Source organism: Enhydra lutris, unplaced genomic scaffold (genome assembly GCF_002288905.1).
Source record: "Enhydra lutris kenyoni isolate GAN:26980312 unplaced genomic scaffold, ASM228890v2 scaffoldscaffold90, whole genome shotgun sequence".
Taxonomy (NCBI): Eukaryota; Metazoa; Chordata; class Mammalia; order Carnivora; family Mustelidae; genus Enhydra; species Enhydra lutris.
This window is the reverse complement of record NW_019154174.1, coordinates 2,527,841-2,547,097: the sequence shown is the minus strand read 5'-3', so window position 1 is coordinate 2,547,097 and position 19,257 is coordinate 2,527,841. Positions and strand designations below refer to the sequence as shown.

Below are 19,257 nucleotides of genomic sequence, written 5' to 3'. Positions count from 1 at the left end.
CTGATTTCTTAGCTGGACAGGGAGTCTGCTTTGCTCTCCTGCCCCCACCCAAAGCTCACATACTCTCCCTCTCTCAAATAAATAAACAAAATCTTTAAAACAAAATAAAAGTCAGTGCTTTAGCCCTACGTTAAAAGAATATTTTCAGTAGTGAAAATTAGATATAATTATTTTAATAACTCTTTCCTTAGTTAAATTTTAATATTAGTGTTTTAATAAGTCATCCTATTTTTCATATGTTATAATAAATGCAATTATTTTGAACCCTTGGAGGTAAATACAAAATGCAACATTATGCAGTTTCTAGAAATGAATACATCAAAATGTATAAACACTCAATATTTGTTTTTTAAGACACGTTTATTTTCTTTTTTATTATAATAGTCTGTTTGCTCTAGAAAATTTGGAAAAGGCACAAAAAGATAGAGAAGAAAATAAAATTCACCTGTAATTCTATTACATTGAGAAATCTACTGTTAACATTTTTGTGTAGATTCTTTTAGTGTTTTTGTTTTCTATATCATATGGTTCAATTTTTAGGAAAAATGAAATCTCATGCATTTTTAGTTTTTTATCCAGTTTTGTTTTGTTTTTGTAGCTTGTAGATATAAATTGGTACTCTCTCCTTGAAGGGCAGTTAAAAATAATGACACATTTAAAATACATGTAACTTTTGATCCAGCAATTCTATTTACCCCGCAAGTGTACCCCCCGTGCTTGAAAAGGTGGATCTATAATAATGTTATGACAGTAAAAGACTAAAAACAACCTAAATGTCTACATGGTACATCCATACAATGAAATTCTATTCAGCCGTTAGAAAGAGAGTACAGTTGACCCTTGAACAGCATAGGGGTTGGGCGTATGACCTCCCCTGCTGTCAAAAATTCCTATGTAAATTTTGACTCTCCCTAACTTAACTCTCAATAGCCGGCTGCCAACTGGAAGCCTGACTGATCATGTGAACGTAACACATAGTGTGTATTCTCTATATATTATATACTGTATTCTTACAATAAGGTAAGCTAAAGAAAATGTTATTAAGAAAATCATGGGCAGCCGCCGGCAGTGGCCGAGGAGGCGGCGCGGCGGACGGCGGCCAGAGAGTAGCGCGCCCAGCGCTGCGGCCCGCGGGACCGCGCCGCGACCGCCTGGGCCAGCCCCGAGGAGCTCCCGCCGCTGCTGCTGTCGCCGCTGCGCGGAGCGAGGAAATGTGGGACATGTGGATTTGGGATATAAATTCATTTGAAAAACCACTTTGGGGTTATGAACGTGATTTCTGATGAAACTGGATTGGAATAATTTTCATGACCTTTGTATATTTATATATACATATTTTAAAATTTTGCATTTGACTTAAGTGCCATGAGAAAATTTGCATATGGCAAGGTGGTCCTAGCCACCTCCTTGATTTGGGTACTCTTGGATATGTTCCTGCTGCTTTACTTCAGTGAATGCAACCAATATGATGAAAGAAAGGAGCGAGGACTTCCTGCTGGGGATGTTCTAGAGCCAATACAAAAGCCTCATGAAGGTCCTGGAGAAATAGGGAAACCAGTCATCATTCCTAAAGAGGATCCAGAGAAGATGAAAGAGATGTTTAAAATCAATCAGTTCAGTTTAATGGCGAGTGAGATGATGGCACTCAACAGATCTTTACCAGATGTCAGGTTAGAAGGGTGTAAAACAAAGGCGTATCCAGATAATCTTCCTACAACCAGTGTGGTGATTGTTTTCCACGACGACGAGGCTTGGAGCACACTTCTGCGAACTGTCCAGAGTGTCATTAATCGCTCACCAAGACACATGCTAGAAGAAATTGTTCTAGTAGATGATGCCAGTGAAAGAGACTTTTTAAAAAGACCTCTGGAGAGTTACATGAAAAAATTAAAAGTACCAGTTCATGTAATTCGAATGGAACAACGTTCTGGCTTGATCAGAGCTAGCTTAAAAGGAGCTGCTGTGTCTAAAGGCCAAGTGATCACCTTCTTAGATGCTCACTGTGAATGTACACTGGGATGGCTGGAGCCTGTCTTAGCCAGAATCAAACATGACGGGAAAACAGTGGTCTGTCCTATCACTGATGTGATCAGTGATGATACTTTTGAGTACATGGCAGGCTCTGATATGACCTGTGGTGGCTTCAACTGGAAGCTTAATTTCCGCTGGTATCCAGTTCCCCAAAGAGAGACGGACCGAAGGAAAGGTGATCAGACTGTTCCTGTCAGAACACCTACAATGGCAGGAGGCCTTTTTTCAATAGACCGAGATTACTTTCAGGAAATTGGAACATACGATGCCGGAATGGATATTTGGGGAGGAGAAAACCTAGAAATTTCCTTTAGGATCTGGCAATGTGGAGGGACTTTAGAGATCGTCACCTGCTCACATGTTGGACGCGTGTTTCGGAAAGCCACACCTTACACGTTTCCAGGAGGCACAGGACAGATTATCAATAAAAATAACAGACGACTTGCAGAAGTGTGGATGGATGAGTTCAAGAATTTCTTCTATATAATTTCTCCAGGTGTTACAAAGGTAGATTATGGAGATATATCATCAAGACTTGGTTTAAGACACAAACAACAATGCAAACCTTTCTCCTGGTACCTAGAGAATATTTATCCTGATTACCAGATTCCACGTCACTATTTCTCTTTGGGAGAGATACGAAATGTGGAAACAAATCTGTGTCTAGATAACATGGCCAGAAAAGAGAATGAAAAAGTTGGAATTTTTAACTGTCATGGTATGGGAGGTAACCAGGTTTTCTCTTATACTGCCAACAAAGAAATTAGAACAGATGACCTTTGCTTGGATGTCTCTAAACTTAATGGCCCAGTCACAATGCTCAAATGCCACCACCTAAAAGGCAACCAACTTTAGGAGTATGATCCAGTGAAATTAACCCTGCAGCATGTGAACAGTAACCAGTGCCTGGATGAAGCCACAGAAGAGGATAGCCAGGTGCCCAGCATAAGAGACTGCAATGGAAGCCGGTCCCAGCAGTGGCTTCTTCGAAATGTCACCCTTCCAGAAATATTCTGAGACCAAGTTTACAAAAAAAAAAAAGAAAGAAAGAAAAGAAAAGAAAAAAATAAAAAAATAAAGGATTGGGCTACCTCAGCATACATTTCTGCCACATTCTTAAATAGCAAAAAAGGAAAAGTGCTTTCCTCCTCCGGGGATGTAAGGTTTATCAGCCATTAAAACTAAGACTCTTCTCGCTTTTCACTAGCTGTGAACCAGCCTTCTTGTCCAAAGGACGTGAAACTACATAGTAGCGAGACTGTGCACACTGATGTTTACAAGATTGGAAGAGTCATAAGAGTCATCAAGAATCATGGTAAAGAATATTCAGACAATGATGCAGTCAACACAATGTGCTTTCCGGAGCTGCCCCTCATACGGTTTGCTTGCACGTCAGTAACTGCTGCTGAACGTGCGATCCTAATGAAGAGATTTCCAAGATTTTTTTTCTGATTAGACCTGGTAACCAGTATATTAAATATTGATGTAAAAATAAGTGAAAAAGAACTGGAACCAGTTTCAGAATCCGGAAAACAACATTTTTACGATTTAAGAAGAAACTATATTAAACAGGGTTTAAAGGAAATTAAAACAGAAGTATCAGAAGTACAATTTGTTGTAGTATAGTATCAAATTTCTACATAGATTTTATACCTCAGTGGGGAAAAATAACTGATTGCAGTGACATTCATTTTCATCTGTGATAGTCATGGATGCTTTTTTCCCCCCCTTGGGGTGCTGAAATTGAGTTGAAAAAAAAAAGTGGCTCTTTGAACATAGTTTTAATCGCTTTCTTCAATTTTGTATTTAGTTTATGGGCTGTTGGAATTGTAATTTTTAATTGCTTTCAGAGAATGAAGATTTAACATAATGTCTGGTCTCACTGAACACGTTAGATCTCTCAGTTGCTCTTGGGTCAGCTGGCTTGTAGACTTTCACATACAAATTTCTTCTTAGATCTTGAACTTCTTCACTTGATTCAGCTGATTATGCTTAATACCCAAGATTCATTCTACTGTATTACAGATTTATTTTCACAGCAATAAATCTTCAGTTCTTTATGATTCCACTCAACAAAAGGCCTGCAGAAGTGATTATTTGGATATTTAGAGAGGATACGATGGATGTTTTTTTGGAAAACTATTTTCACTCCATACTCAGATGTGCTTTATTGTCAAGTGCATATTTAGATTAGGTTCTTGAATTGTAATGGTGATCTGCTGCCCTTTTTTTTTTTTTTAATAAAATTTGACTGAAAATGTTTGACCTTGTTTTAATGAGTTAACCGAAGAACTGCAGCTACTGCTCCACATTAGTCCTGCATTTCTTCCGTTTAGGTTAAATCCATTTTATTTTTTTTCTGATTTTTAATACCACAAAATAACTTCAGAATCAATTAAAAGTTGAGTTAATTTCATTAAAAAAAAGAGCATCATAAGAAAGAGAAATACATTTATAGTGCTGAACTGTAAAAAAATCCACACGTAAGTGGACCCACACAGTTCAAACCTGTGTTATATTCAAGGGCCAACTGTAGATATATAGGGATAAATAATCCCAAGTCCAGTTGTTAGGGGAGAAGGAAGATGTAGGACAATGTTAACAGTATGCTCTTATCTGTATAAGAAATAAGAAAGTATAAAAGGGAGATCATAAACCTCCATGCTGATATATAGGTACAGAGTATTTCTGGAGTCAGACCTAAGAAATCTGTAAAAATGGTTCCTCTGGAGAGGGATCTGGGCATCTGGAATGTGAGAGAGGTGGTTTCTCTTCAAGTTTCTTTCTTTAATAACCGCGTACATGTCTGTTACTTTATTTTAGTCAGAAAAGGTGTTAAAGGTGTTTAGAAGGATCTGCAATTCTAGCATTCAGAAATACCCACTGTTAACATTTTGATATCTTTTCTCCCAGTCTTTTCCTTTGTGTATTTATAGGTATGTGTGTGTGTGAATATATACATAGCCCTGTACATAGGCTGTTAAGAAACAGTCTCCCAAATAATGTCAAAATTGGTATCAAACTGTACCTATAGTCCTCTATATTGATTTCTAACATTTATTACTATGCTGTGATATTTTTATGTCAGTGCATATTGTTTGAAAACAAAATATTTTTGGGGCGCCTGGGTGGCTCAGTGGTTAAAGCCTCTGCCTTCGGCTCGGGTCATGATCTCAGGGTCCTGGGATCGAGTCCCGCATCGGGCTCTGCTCAGCAGGGAGCCTGCCTCCTCCTCTCTCTGCCTGCCTCTCTGCCTACTCGTGATCTGTCAAATAAAAAAAAAAAAAAAATCTTAAAAAAAAAAAAAAGAAAACAAAGAATATTTTTAATTTCTATAAAAATATAGATGGATGTATAAAATGGGATGCATGCCAAATGTGAGCCTCGGGTGACGTCATAGGGAGTTCTTGTGCTAGAATGGCCTCTCAGAGTTATCCCAAATTGGACTGAGATGGACAGGCCTTTTTACACCCCGGTATTGATCCGTCACTGGATATGGGCCATCCCAGGAAGAAAGAAGCCTCTCTGCACTGGAGGCAATCTCCGAAGCAGCTCATAGCATTCCCAGGAGTTAGGGTAACAGATCCTTCACTCAAGACAGATATGGGTGGCATATTGTGGTCAGTATCCACTGCAGTCTACCCTTTTTTATGTTCAGATATATTTCTTCATATATGTTCTGGAAGTAGCAACATTATTGTTAGGGTGGGCCCCTTTCTCTTTGGGAAACTTTTAAAAAAGAAGGTTGATGAAACAAACTACAATTCCTGGTCTTGCAGCTAGTCTGAGGGTTATAACTGATACTCATTTGCTCCGTCTTGCTCTGTCCATTCTAGATTCCTCTTACCCTCAGCCATCACCCTCCCTGGTCCCAGTGGCTTCCTTGGTGACATGACCTAGACCCTCATCCTTGAAGGGGAGGAACTCCTGGTCACTATGCCCGTTTTAGGCTGAAATTGCCACACTTGTGCATTTCTGGTCAAAATTGGGGAAGGGTACACCAAGAAGTGTCCAGTTGAGTCTCCTGAATGCCAAGCATATTCCTCCATGCCTCTGTTGTATAACCTTCTCGTGCCAGAATGGTGACTCCTATTTTTGCCTGCTGGTTCCTGGATTGAAAGAACACAAAGAGCTCAGGTGGGCAGCCATAGCTTATAGTTCAGGGGAAGTCTTGCTGTGTTCCCTTTGGAGACCTGTACCTTCCGACGCTGCAGAGCTCAGTGTTGGGAGACGGTTTATCATGGATCGTTTCCTTTACTGCACCTCTTGCAAGCAGACACAGACTGCTTTTGTTCTGAGCCGTCTTCTCAAGGATGCTTGTAGACTGAGCAGCCTTAGAAGATAGAGGTGGAGAGAGTGTCTCTCTTCAGAATGAAAGACAGATCTGTTTACTTACCAGAGTAATAAAGATTATGTCTCAGTCAGGAAACATTTGGAAACATTGTTTGTTAAAGATTGGAGTGCCTCAGCCATAATATAAACCCACAGCATGCACGGTCTAGGTCACTCCACATCTTCCTCGTGGTACTTGCAGAACAAGGAAAACCAATGCAAACGTGAGTCATTTGCGGCTTGCTATGCCGTGAGCAATAAAATCTTCTGACTCTGACCCAGGAGTCTTAGGTCTTCTGCCAATGTTCATAAAAGGGGCAGACTAACTTGTTAGATTGTGAATGGGGTAAAATCTCAGACCTTTTCCCAGTTCTTGACAACTATCTTATTACTAAGTGTGGAAGGCAGAAATGTAAATGTATCCTATTATCCACTTCATGTAAATGAGAACTATTTCTGATTCTCCTTTCTGAGATAGATGGAAAAGAACATACTTGTCAGACTAAAGGTTACATACCATGTGCCTGTGTCCATGTCAATCTGTTCTAGCAATGACACCACATCTTGTGCCTTTCTCCAGAACCAAAGGTTTTTGCAGGGACCAGAGCAGTGGAGGTATGATAGGGATTCACCACCTTTGCATCCTTAAGCTCTTTAAGAATAGCTCTATTTCCACCATTCCCCCCCCCCAGCAATACTGTTGTGTTTTTTTTGTTGTTGTTGTTGTTTTTTAATTTGTTTCTTGGCTGGAGCAGGTTTCAGAGGCTTCCATCTGGCCTTCCTCATAGCTGTGACTTCATAGGCCAAGGATGCAATGAGGGGTTTGTTTTATCTATGAAGTATATATATTCTGATTATGTATTTGAGGATAGAAGAAATAACTCACACGTGGGTCTATAACCCAGTGGGCTTACTGTAACCTGGACTTCGGATAGGATTTCATTTATTACCTGACACCCCCCCCACACTCAATATGCACATACTCTAAGAAGGGGACCATGACGATTCTTTGGGTCTCTAAGTATCAATGTCAATTCAGACTCTGTGGTCACAGTCCTTGAAATATTTACATATCCCCATTTTCCCAGTGCATAGTTGTCTGAGTAAATGGTCTTAGGTACAAATGTTTTGGAATAATCTTTGGGGAAATACTGAAGAAATCATTACTGTGTACATTTCCCATAGTGTTGCAGGTTCCCTCCTCACGGGGACATGATCTCTTCTTGAGTTAATAAGCTCCAGGTAGAAAAACAGATTCATGTTTTGAAACTCGGCAAGGAATCATGATGTTAATCGGGGTGATTGACTCAGTCTCCTGGCTATATATTTTTTTAAATTCACCTGAAGACACAAACTGTATCAGCAGATGTAGTAGTACCCTCTTTGGATATCCATCTGTGTTTCCCCTAGGGACACCGTGTTCTATTATTTATCTCTATAATTCTTTGTAGATCACTTCGCTTGGATTGCTCCTCTGACTTTATATTACAGTAATTGTCTAACTTGGCTTCTGAACATTAAACACCATAATCTGGACTCTGTAATTTTTGGGGTCATATTTTACCTATTGCTCTCAGCAAACCCAGTTCTTTAATGGCTTCCTTTGCCATCAGATCTGGCCCATAGAGAGTCATCACTGAAGCTCCTAATGAGACAGGTGCCCCTCACAACAGTACATTTCTTATGTCCTTGACATATGGTACAGCCTCCTGACCTTCTTTAAGTGAATCATCTGGCATGTTTTTCATCTTTACATAGTATATGGTCTCCAGCATAACCAACTGTCTGATCTTTTCAATTCTTTGTTCCACTGTCTCCCATGGCAACTCTGGCATTTTAACCTCATTTTGTATTGGGCCATCACCTTTTCCATGCTTCTAGAAACTATCCTAATAGTAAGTCACATGGTCTCCGGGGGTTCTTATGATGATGTTAAATCTTGAGTACTGGGAGAGTGCACCCAAATCTAACTTCTCTGTTACCCGCCTTATGTTCCTTTCCTTTTCATCATTGATAACTTCTCTGTTTGATCATTGATAACTTCTCTGTTATCCACCTTATGTTCCTTTCCTTTCATCAAGTGCCCTCAAAGTTCAATCCTACACATACAATCTCCGTTCATGCTGACTCGATATTACAGTTCCTTTGGGGTATAGTTCCTTTCCTCTATTATCCTATCTAGAACATTGAGTCTGAACATCATTAAGGCCTACTGGACAGTCGACATCCAAGAGCAAATCTTTTGAGGGAGGTCATTTGTTGTCTTGATGGGAAGAGATCTCTGCGTTATCTCAGAACAACGTGGGAGGGATAGATCTTAGTACGAAATTTTGGGCCACTTCTGGGAATATCCACATCTAATGCGTTAAGTCCCATTTTTTTTTCCCCAACCAGGGCCTTGACCTTGGCTTAGTATATTTGTCTTGATTAGAAGTTTAATCTTTGTAGCTTAGCCACTATGACTGAGTTTACTCTTTACCTTACTTTAGTCTCCCACTATAGGAAATGAAAGCCAGTTTGTATGCTACTGAAAAGACTGTAGTCTTTCTTTTTTTTTTCTTTTTTTTTTTTAGAATTTGTTTTAAGGTTTTATTTATTAATTTAACAGAGAGGGAGAGTACAAAGCAGGGAGAGCAGCAGGCAGAGTGGGAGGGAGAAGCAAGCTCTCTGCTGAGCCAGGAGCCAGATGTGGGACTCGATCCCAGAACCCTAGGATCACGACCTGAGCCAAAGGCAGCCGCTTAACAAACTGAGCCACCTGGGCGTCCCAAGACCGTAGTCTTTACTTTTAACTTTCAATTGATGATTAATCTCTTTTAGCTTTTCATTATATCTTCCAAGCACATCAGTCTGGCTAAGGAATAACTACCTGTTTTAGTCAGCTTGGACTACTATAACAAAATGCCATAGACTGAATGGCTTGATCAAATTGATTTCCTACAGATCTGGGAAGTCTGAGATCAAGGTGCCTGCTGCTCAGTTCAGTTCCTGGTTAGAGCTCTCTTCCTGGCAGGCAAACACCGACCTTCTCGCATTTGTTTCCATACTTGGGAGGGAAAGAAAATAGTGCCATTTAATTTAATTTATTTTTTTTTTTTTTAGATTTTACTTATTTATTTGACAGACAGAGATCACAAGTAGGCAGAGAGGCAGGCAGAGAGAGAGAGAGAGAGAGGAGGAAGCAGGCTCCCTGCTGAGCAGAGAGCCCTATGCGGGGCTTGATCCCAGGACCCTGGGATCATGACCTGAGCCGAAGGCAGAGGCTTTTGGGAAACCAAAAGAACCCCAGACTGAAAACCTATTCTATCTAGGGAATAACCAGCTAGTTTCACTTCTGTACGAATGCTTGCTTTTCGCGCGTGCGGGCTAACCAACCAGTTCTGCTTCTGTTTGATTGCTTAATGTGCGCGCGGGCTGCTTGCTTAACACGCGCGCGGGCCCCCTAAACCAATCACCTAACACCAAATATGCCTTTTTCAAATGTTCAAAATGTCAACCAATCGGCTCGGCCTCACCCAGAACTTGTTTGTACCTGTCTATAAAAACCCTGCACCTACCCAGCTCGAGACCTCTAAGCGTCACCGGCAACGAGTGAGCGGAGGTCCAGGTTCGAACCTGCAATAAACGACCCTTGCCGCTTGGCTTTGACTCACGTCTCTGGTGGTCTTTTAAGGTGGGCGTATTACTCATCCGGCATTTCATTTGGGGGCTCGTCCAGGATACCCCCCCCCCCTTTTCAAGCCCACCAGACAACTAGTCAACGGGTCGCTGGAAACCGATTGGTAAGAGAGCTGGCTTTGTTCCTGTGTTCTGTCTTTTGTACTTTGTTCCTGTGTTCTGTCTTTGCGCTTTGTCCTTTCTGTGTTCTATATCTGGGTTCGAGTCCCAGATCGAGGACTGGCAAATAAGTCCCTGGTGGACGCGCTATAGGGCTGCCAGTGGGTCGACGGAGACGTCCCTCGTTGCCCAGCAGGGGCCTCAGGGATCGTGGGTTCGAGTCCCACCTCGGGGGCCATCAAAAGTATAGTGTGTCTCTATGTTATGTTGTTAATTATGATTGTGTGTTCCGTGTCCCTTGTGCCAGTTAACTAAGTTACAACAGTAGATGTGAAGCTTTTATTCTATTAAGGGGGAGGGTGTCCAACCTGTTTGAATCTGAAGAGTGCCTGATTGTGCGAGTGTGTCTGTATGGCTCCACCGCTTCGGCTACGGAGTCTGAGTGGGCTGCACCCTGAGTCTCGCGGGGCGTCATATGGCATAACGGTCATCTACTCCACGGAGTAGCCTGGTCCGGGGTTTATACGGACAGACCTTAGCTAAGACGCTCCTAAGTTCCTGCGAGGGACGTGAGCAGGACAGCACCTGAGAGATCCCTCTCCCTCTGTCTGCGTCTTTGTGCACGATGGGAGGGAAGAAAGACACTGGTATCGAAAAGCTGTATTCAGACTAAACCAGATTTAGTAACATGGGACTAAATGAACTATAAGATTATAATGTTATGTCTCTTAATGTTTTGTCTTAAACATTGCTGGTTCTCTAACATTTGCTCCTCCAGGTTGGAGGAAACGTTTTCCCAAATTATCCGTATCTCCTAACCTGTTTCACTTTTAGATTCACCCTGGCAGGGACGCCTCGGTGGTTCAGTTGGTTAAGCAGCTGCCTTCAGCTCAGGTCATGATCCCGGCGTCCTGGGATCGAGTCCCACATCGGGCTCCTTGCTTGGCGGGGAGCCTGCTTCTCCCTCTGCCTCTGCCTGCCACTCTGTCTGCCTGTGCTTGCTCTCTCTCCCTCTCTTTCTGACAAATAAATAAAATCTTAAAAAAAAAAAAAAAAAAAAAAAGATTCACCCTGGCAGACGAAGGAGAAAAATTCCTATGCCTGCTGTCCAAGGATGGAACTCGCCTAGCCCCTACCTTCAGCCCCCCAAAGACCATTATCCATCCCTTCGGGCTGAAGAGCGTTCATCCTCACCCCGCCCTTTCGAATTCCTCACTTGTTCGTTCGTCTCGCGACCCTTGCACCGGTGCCTCTGTTGCTTCCTGCCTATTCTAGGCGCCTTTCTCCTCGTTTTAACTATTTTCTTAATCTGGGAGCTACTTGGTCAAATGGGGCAAACCCAGAGTACCCCACTCTCCCTCTCTTGGCTAATTTCAGGGACGTTCGGGCAAGAGGCAATGACCTGAGCCTGGATATCCGGAGATCTAGACTCATCACTTTTTGCCGCTCCAAATGGCCAACCTACGGGGTGCAATGGCCCACTGAAGGCACCTTCTGCCTACCCATAATCCTCAAGATCAAGGCCCAAGTTCTCCTACCTGGGAAAAAGGGACACCCAGACCAAGCCCCCTACATCCTGGTCTGGCAAGATTTAGTGGAAAATCCCCCTTCCTGGTTGGCCCACTTCCTGTCCTCAGGAAGTTGCAAGATCCTTACAGCCCGACCCACGGAATCCCCCAGACTTCGAAACCCATCTGCGCCCCCTCCACCTGTCCTCCCTGATAGCCAAGACTTACTCAGTTTAGACCCACCCCCTTACCTACCTCCTCCCACGAGGCCCCAGGTTGCCCCCATGCCAATGGCCACACCCGCTCCACCCCAAGCAGGAGCGGAGGGTCGAGAGGCAATGGCCGCAGCCCCTGTCACCCACGGAAGGACCACAGAGGGACCGACGGGCCTGCCGGGCATACTAGAGGGCGCTCTCAAAGGGAGAACCCTCCCCACCCGCCAGACTCAACTGTTGCCTTACCCCTCCGGGAGATTGGCCCCCCTGATGATACTGGCAATCCCTGACTCCAGTATTGGCCCTTTTCAACCAGTGATCTGTATAATTGGAAAACTCAAAATGCGCGATTTTCAGATAACCCGAAAGATCTTATAGCTCTCCTAGACAGCATCATGTTCACTCACCAGCCCACCTGGGATGACTGCCAGCAGCTCTTGCGTATCCTGTTTACCACCGAGGAAAGAGAGAGAATCCAGGTGGAAGCGAGAAAGCTGGTCCCCGGGGACGATGGCCAGCCAGCAGTCAATCCAGACCTCATTAATGCGGGTTTCCCTTTGACCAGGCCTGACTGGAACTACAACGCGGCAGAAGGTAGGGGACGACTGCTCATTTATCGCCAGACTCTAATGACGGGTCTCAGGGCTGCTGCTCGCAAGCCCACCAATTTGGCCAAAGTGTATGCAGTGATGCAAGGTAAGACAGAGAGCCCGGCAGCATTCCTAGAGAGATTGATGGAAGCCTTTAGACAGTACACCCCCATGGATCCCGAAGCCCCTGAGAATCAGGCAGCAGTAGTTATGTCCTTTGTAAACCAGGCGGCCCCTGACATTAAAAAGGAACTCTAAAAATTAGAGGATCTAGAAGGCAAACAGGTTCAGGATCTGCTCCGCGTAGCACAGCGGGTCTACAACAACCGGGACACCCCGGAGGATAAACAGCTTAAAGTGACAAAGGAAATGAGCAAAGTCCTGGCTACCTTCGTCCAGAAGGAGTCAACCCCTCAAAGGGAATCCCAAATAGCCCGACAACCCAGACGTCCCCTAGATAAAGATCAATGCGCACATTGCAGGGAAAAGGGACACTGGGCACGTGATTGCCCTAAAAGAAACCCTCCGTGGGCTAGGCCGCAACCATGGGAGCCGAAGCCCAACCCCATTCTGTTTACCCGGAACTCTGACTGGGGGGCAGGGTTCGGATCCCCTCCCCGAGCCCAGGGTAACCCTACGAGTGGAGGGGAACCCCATACAGTTCCTGGTTGACACCGGAGCCCAACACTCGGTGTTGACCAAACCCCATGGAAAGATTTTGGATAAGTCCTCCTGGATCCGGGGAGCCACCGGGACTAAAAGATACCCCTGGACCACTCAACGGACAGTGGACTTGGGCACAGGGAAAGTGACTCACTCTTTCCTGGTCATCCCTGATAGCCCCTGCCCCTTGTTGGGGAGAGACTTGCTTACCAAAATGGGAGCACACGTTTACTTCCAACCCGGCGGTCCCACGGTGACCGACTCTCAGAACCTGCCATTATCAATACTTTTGGTGCGTTTGGAAGATGAGTATCGGCTCCACCAAACAGCACCCCCTCAGGAACAAAATATCGAGTCCTGGCTTCTCCAGTTCCCTGAAGCCTGGGCGGAATCAGGAGGTGTGGGACTAGCTAAACACCGACCGGCCCTCTTTATAGAACTTAAACCTGGGGCCAACCCCGTCCGGGTCAAACAGTACCCCATGTCCACAGAGGCTAAATCGGGTATCACCCCTCACATCCATCACCTCCTGGACTCAGGGGTGCTACGCCCCTGCCACTCGGCTTGGAACACTCCCCTGCTGCCGGTACGTAAGCCCAACAGCGGGGACTACCGGCCTGTACAAGACCTGAGGGAAGTTAACAAGTGGGTTATGGACATACACCCTACTGTCCCTAACCCCTACACTCTCCTCAGTGCCCTGAGGCCTAACAAGAAATGGTACACTGTTCTCGACCTGAATGATGCCTTTTTCAGTTTGCCCTTGGCGCCCAAAAGCCAAGATCTCTTTGCGTTCGAATGGACAGACCCTGAGAAAGGCATAAATGGGCAGTTGACATGGTCTCGTCTCCCGCAGGGATTCAAGAACTCGCCCACCCTGTTTGATGAGGCCCTCCATGAGGATCTGAGTAAGTACAAGAGACAAAATCCTGATATAATGCTCTTGCAGTATGTAGATGATCTCTTAATAGCTGCAGAGACTCAACAGGCCTGCCTTCAAGGAACCGAAAACCTCCTTTGGACCCTCGGTGACCTGGGGTACCGGTCCTCAGCAAAGAAGGCCCAAATTTGCAAGCCTGAGGTAGTGTACCTGGGATACTTGCTAAAAGGGGGACAAAGATGGCTCACCGATGCCCGCAAGGACACTGTGCTCCGCATCCCTCGACCTACCTTGCCACACCAGGTAAGGGAGTTCCTGGGGACAGCAGGATACTGCCGACTATGGATACTGGGCTTCGCCGAGATGGCCAAGCCCCTGCACATAGCCTCCAAGAACCAGCAGAACTTTGAATGGATGGAGGAGGCAGAGTGAGCCTTCCAGCAGATAAAGGAGGCCCTCCTCTCAGCACCGGCTCTGGGACTGCCAGACATTTCCAAACCATTCCACTTATATGTGGATGAGCGTAATGGGGTGGCAAAGGCAGTATTGACCCAACACTTAGGCCCCTGGCCTAGACCCGTAGCATATCTCTCAAAGAAATTAGACCAGTGGCAGCAGGGTGGCCCCCTTGCCTTCGAATGATAGTGGCCACCGCCTTGATGGTAAAAAACGCTGATAAGTTGTCAATGGGTCAGGAATTACATGTGACCACCCCTCACGCTATTGAGGGCGTCCTTAAACAACCTCCGGACCAGTGGATGAGTAATGCTCGCATGGTTCAGTACCAAGGACTGCTACTAAACCCCCTGAGAATAACCTATACTCCTCCTCGGGCTCTAAACCCCGCATCACTGTTACCTGACCCGGACCTAGACACCCCCCTCCATGACTGCGCCGACATATTAGCCCAGGTTCACGGGCTGAGGGAAGACCTGCAGGACTACCCCCCTGATGGATGCCGAGGTCGTTTGGTTCGCTGATGGCAGCAGTTTCGTCCACGAAGAACAGAGGTATGCAGGGGCCGCGGTCACATCTGAAACAGAAGTTATCTGGGCGGAAGCATTGCCTCCGGGCACCTCAGCACAGAGGGCTGAGTTAATCGCCCTGACCCAGGCCCTTAAGTTGGGACAAGGCCTCCGGATGACTGTATACACAGACAGCCGATATGCCTTTGCCACGGCCCACATTCATGGAGCAATTTACAGGGAGAGGGGGCTACTCACCGCCGAAGGGAAAGACATCAAAAACAGGGACGAAATTTTGGCCCTACTAACAGCCATCTGGGCCCCCAAGAAGCTAGCCATAGTACATTGCCCTGGCCATCAGAAACCAAACGATCCGGTCTCCCGGGGAAACAATTTTGCTGACCAGACTGCTCGCCAGATAGCCTACGGGAAAGTTCCATTGCTACCCATACAGCTACCCAACCCGGGGCCCCGAGAACTGCCGCCTCGCCCCGAGTACTCTGAGGAAGACATCACCTGGATGAGTAAACTCCCGATGACTCAGGTCAGGGATGGTTGGTGGCGGGACGCTAAGGACAATATCATCCTCCCCGAGGCCTTGGGACAGGCAGTCTTAGAGCGGATTCATCACACGACCCATTTGGGCTCCAGAAGACTCCAGGACCTTATGAGACAATCCAGATTAATCATCAAAAACATCACCGAGAAAGCCGAAAAAATTGCCTCAGGTTGTACAGCCTGCCGGCTCCAGAACGCTTACCCACATCCCGCTGTGATCGGGTCCCAAGAAAGAGGGACCCTGCTGGGGGCCTACTGGGAGATAGATTTTACAGAGGTAAAGCCTGGAAAATATGGCTATAAGTATTTACTGGTGTTTGTAGATACCTTTTCAGGGTGGACTGAGGCTTTCCCAACCAAGCACGAAACAGCACAGGTTGTAGTGAAGAAACTACTCGAGGATATTCTGCCCAGGTATGGCTTTCCTGTTATGATGGGATCAGATAATGGGCCAGCTTCCGTCTCTAAGGTAAGTCAGGGCCTGGCTTCCGTACTTGGGGTTGATTGGAAATTACATTGTGCATATAGACCCCAGAGCTCAGGACAGGTAGAGAGGATGAATAGAACCTTAAAAGAGACCCTTGCTAAATTGACCATGGAAACTGGCGCTAACTGGGTGGTTCTACTCCCCTACGCTCTGTATCGGGTACGTAACACCCCATATAAGCTGGGGCTTACGCCATATGAAATCAAGTATGGCAGGCCTCCTCCCATCATACCCAAACTCAAGACCGATCTCATTGAGTCGGACCAGGATAACTCCCTCTTGTTTTCCCTCCAAGCCCTGCAGCAAGTCCACAAAAGAATTTGGCCTAAACTGAAGGATTTATACGAGATAGGCCCGCCACCCGCATCCCACCAACTCCGCCCGGGGGATTGGGTCCTCGTCAAGCGACACCGGCCTGAGACTCTCGAGCCCAGATGGAAAGGGCCTTACCAGATAATCCTGACCACCCCTACAGCTGTTAAAGTAGACAACATAGCCGCCTGGATCCACCACACTCACGTCAAACCAGTCGACCCCCTGCCGGATCTCGTCGGGAAACCTAACCCGGACGCCAGTTGGACGGTTGACCGCAGTAAGGACAATCCCCTAAAGCTCACCCTGCGCCGAAACCCTCCCCCTCAGTAACTGACATGGGGGACCTACTCGCAGTTCTGATCTTATTATCATTACCTTGGACCCCCATGACCAACCCCCATGCCCCAGCCACTCTAACCTGGCAGATCATTAATAGTGTAGGACTAACAGTTTGGAATATATCACACACTGCCACTCCCTACACATGGTGGCCTAACTTATACCCTGACATTTGTAAAATAGCCTTGGGGGCCCCAGCAAACTGGGACATAGCGGACCAGTGGGACCTCCAGAAGCCACCCACAATACCTGCCAGCGGAGGGTTACATGGTCACGCAATCTACGGTTGTGGAAATCCTCAACGCCGATATAAGTTAAGAAAACTAACCTTCTATGTATGTCCCAGTCCCGGGAACCTTCAACAGAGGGGAAGAACATATCAATGTGGGGGGGTGAGCGATTTCTACTGTTCTAGTTGGGGTTGCGAAACCACTGGTGACACTTATTGGAAACCCACTTCCACCTGGGATTTTATAACTGTGAAGGCAAATTACTCCCATGTAGTATCAAACAGAGTTGGAGCCGAGAGTCCTTGCCAGAACAAATGGTGCAACCCAATAAAAATTTCCTTCACCGAAGCAGGAAAAAAACAATTGAATTGGGTTAGGGGATACTCATGGGGCCTCAGATTCTTTAAAGAACACTACGACGACGGCCTAACCTTCACTATAAAACTGTCCATAGACACCCCTAGAGCCGCAGTAGGGCCCAACCCTATTCTCGCACCCCCAGGCCCCGCTCAGGCTGGGTCCCGCTCGGTCGCCCCACCAGTTGTCACATAGGGCCCCCGCAAGAGCCCCGCCACTCCCAGGGCAACCTCGACAGACCTCACCCCATACCTCAAAAATCAGTCCATAACCACCATAAGCCCTAAGCCAGTGGACACCCACACTCGTCTAACCCAACTGGTTCAGTATGCCTTTCAAGTCCTAAACTATACTAATCCTAACGCTACAGAATCCTGCTGGTTGTGCTATGATGTGTCCCCCCCCCTTTTTATGAGGGTCTGGCCATCTCTGGAAGCTATAATAGCTCCAACTCGGCCTCTGTGTGCCGGTGGTTGAGCCACAACCATCGCCTAACACTGACGGCCATAAGAGGAAAGGGAACCTGTATAGGGCTGGTCCCACCGGCACATTCACACCTCTGCAACCAGACTATAACTGTAAATGCCACAAATGAATACCTAATACCACCCCAAGATGCCTGGTGGGCCTGCGCTACTGGAATTACCCCATGCATTCATCCATCAGCGCTGAACCGAACCAATGACTATTGTGTTCTGGTTCACCTTGTCCCTCGCCTAATCTACCACTCCTATGAGGACATGATCTCATACTGGGAGGGAGGATCACATAGAACTAAGAGGGAACCCGTGAGCCTGACTCTTGCGCTAATACTGGGCCTAGGGCTAGGAACTGCTGGGGTGGCTACCGGAGCCTCAGCCTTAATCTCACAACACCACCATTATCAAGGCTTACGAGAAGCCATTGATGCAGACATACGAGAGCTAGAATTATCCATCTTTAAACTTCAGGAGTCTGTCAGCTCATTATCAGAGGTGGTCCTTCAAAATAGACGGGGACTAGACCTCTTGTTCCTCCAACAAGGAAGCTTATGTGCCGCCCTTAAGGAAGAATGTTGTTTCTATGTTGATCACTCGGGGATAGTCAAGGACTCGATGGCTAAGATACGGGAAGGATTAGCAAAGCGGGAAAAAGGAGCGGGAATTAGGACAAGGCTGGTTTCAGTCATGGTTTAACTCATCCCCTTGGCTGACTACCTTGATATCCTCCCTGCTAGGACCCCTCTGTATCTTACTCCTCTTACTGACCTTTGGCCCATGTATCTTAAATCGTTTGGTAGCTTTTGTCAATCAACGCCTCCAGACAGTACAAGTCATGCTCTTAAGACAGCAGTATCAGGCCCTAGACCTGCGCAACAACAACGATTATACTAATGACCACTAAGGACCCAAGATTGGCTCCTCAGGTACTTGAGAAAGGGGGGAATGGGAAACCAAAAGAAACCCAGACTGAAAACATATTCTATCTAGGGAATAACCAGCTAGTTTCGCTTCTGTACGAACGCTTGCTTTTCGCGCGTGGGCTAACCAACCAGTTCTGCTTCTGTTTGATTGCTTAACGTGCGCGCGGGCCCCCTAAACCAATCACCTAACACCAAATATGCCTTTTTCAAATATTCAAAATGTCAACCAATTGGCTCGGCCCCACCCAGAACTTGTTTGTACCTGTCTGTAAAAGCCCTGCACCTACCCAGCTCGAGACCTCTAAGCGTCACCGGCAACGAGTGGGCGGAGGTCCGGGTTCAAACCTGCAATAAACGACCCTTGCCGCTTGGCTTTGACTCACGTCTCTGGTGGTCTTTTAAGGTGGGCGTATTACTCATCCAGCATTTCACTTTAACCCACTGAGCCACCCAGGCGCCCTGAAAATAGTGCCATTTTAAAGATTTAAAAAGTAAATCAAGAAACTTTACATAAAATCTGGTTTTGTGACTGTTCCTGAAGACAAGCAAAAGGGGGGGTGGGAGGAAAACCTGACAGCCTTGGACAACATAGCAAGAAACAGTTGGCT

The 19,257-nt window shown here is 46.0% G+C and overlaps 1 protein-coding gene and 1 pseudogene across 2 annotated transcripts; both read left to right on the top strand.

Annotated features, from left to right (window-relative positions):
- The first annotated feature begins 586 nt into the window (after window positions 1-586).
- On the top strand, window positions 587-4,485 carry LOC111162258 (annotated as a pseudogene). Its single transcript, XR_002641566.1, has one exon. The product of XR_002641566.1 is annotated as a polypeptide N-acetylgalactosaminyltransferase 1 pseudogene (transcript).
- Window positions 4,486-11,192: 6,707 nt separating this feature from the next.
- LOC111162260 lies at window positions 11,193-19,027 on the top strand. Its single transcript, XM_022526543.1, is given in 6 exon segments — window positions 11,193-11,499; window positions 11,502-12,149; window positions 12,152-12,980; window positions 13,012-14,597; window positions 14,600-14,937; window positions 14,939-19,027. Coding segments are annotated over 6 exon segments (5,145 nt in total). The 5' UTR covers window positions 11,193-11,468; the 3' UTR covers window positions 16,652-19,027.
- The last annotated feature ends 230 nt before the right edge of the window (window positions 19,028-19,257 follow it).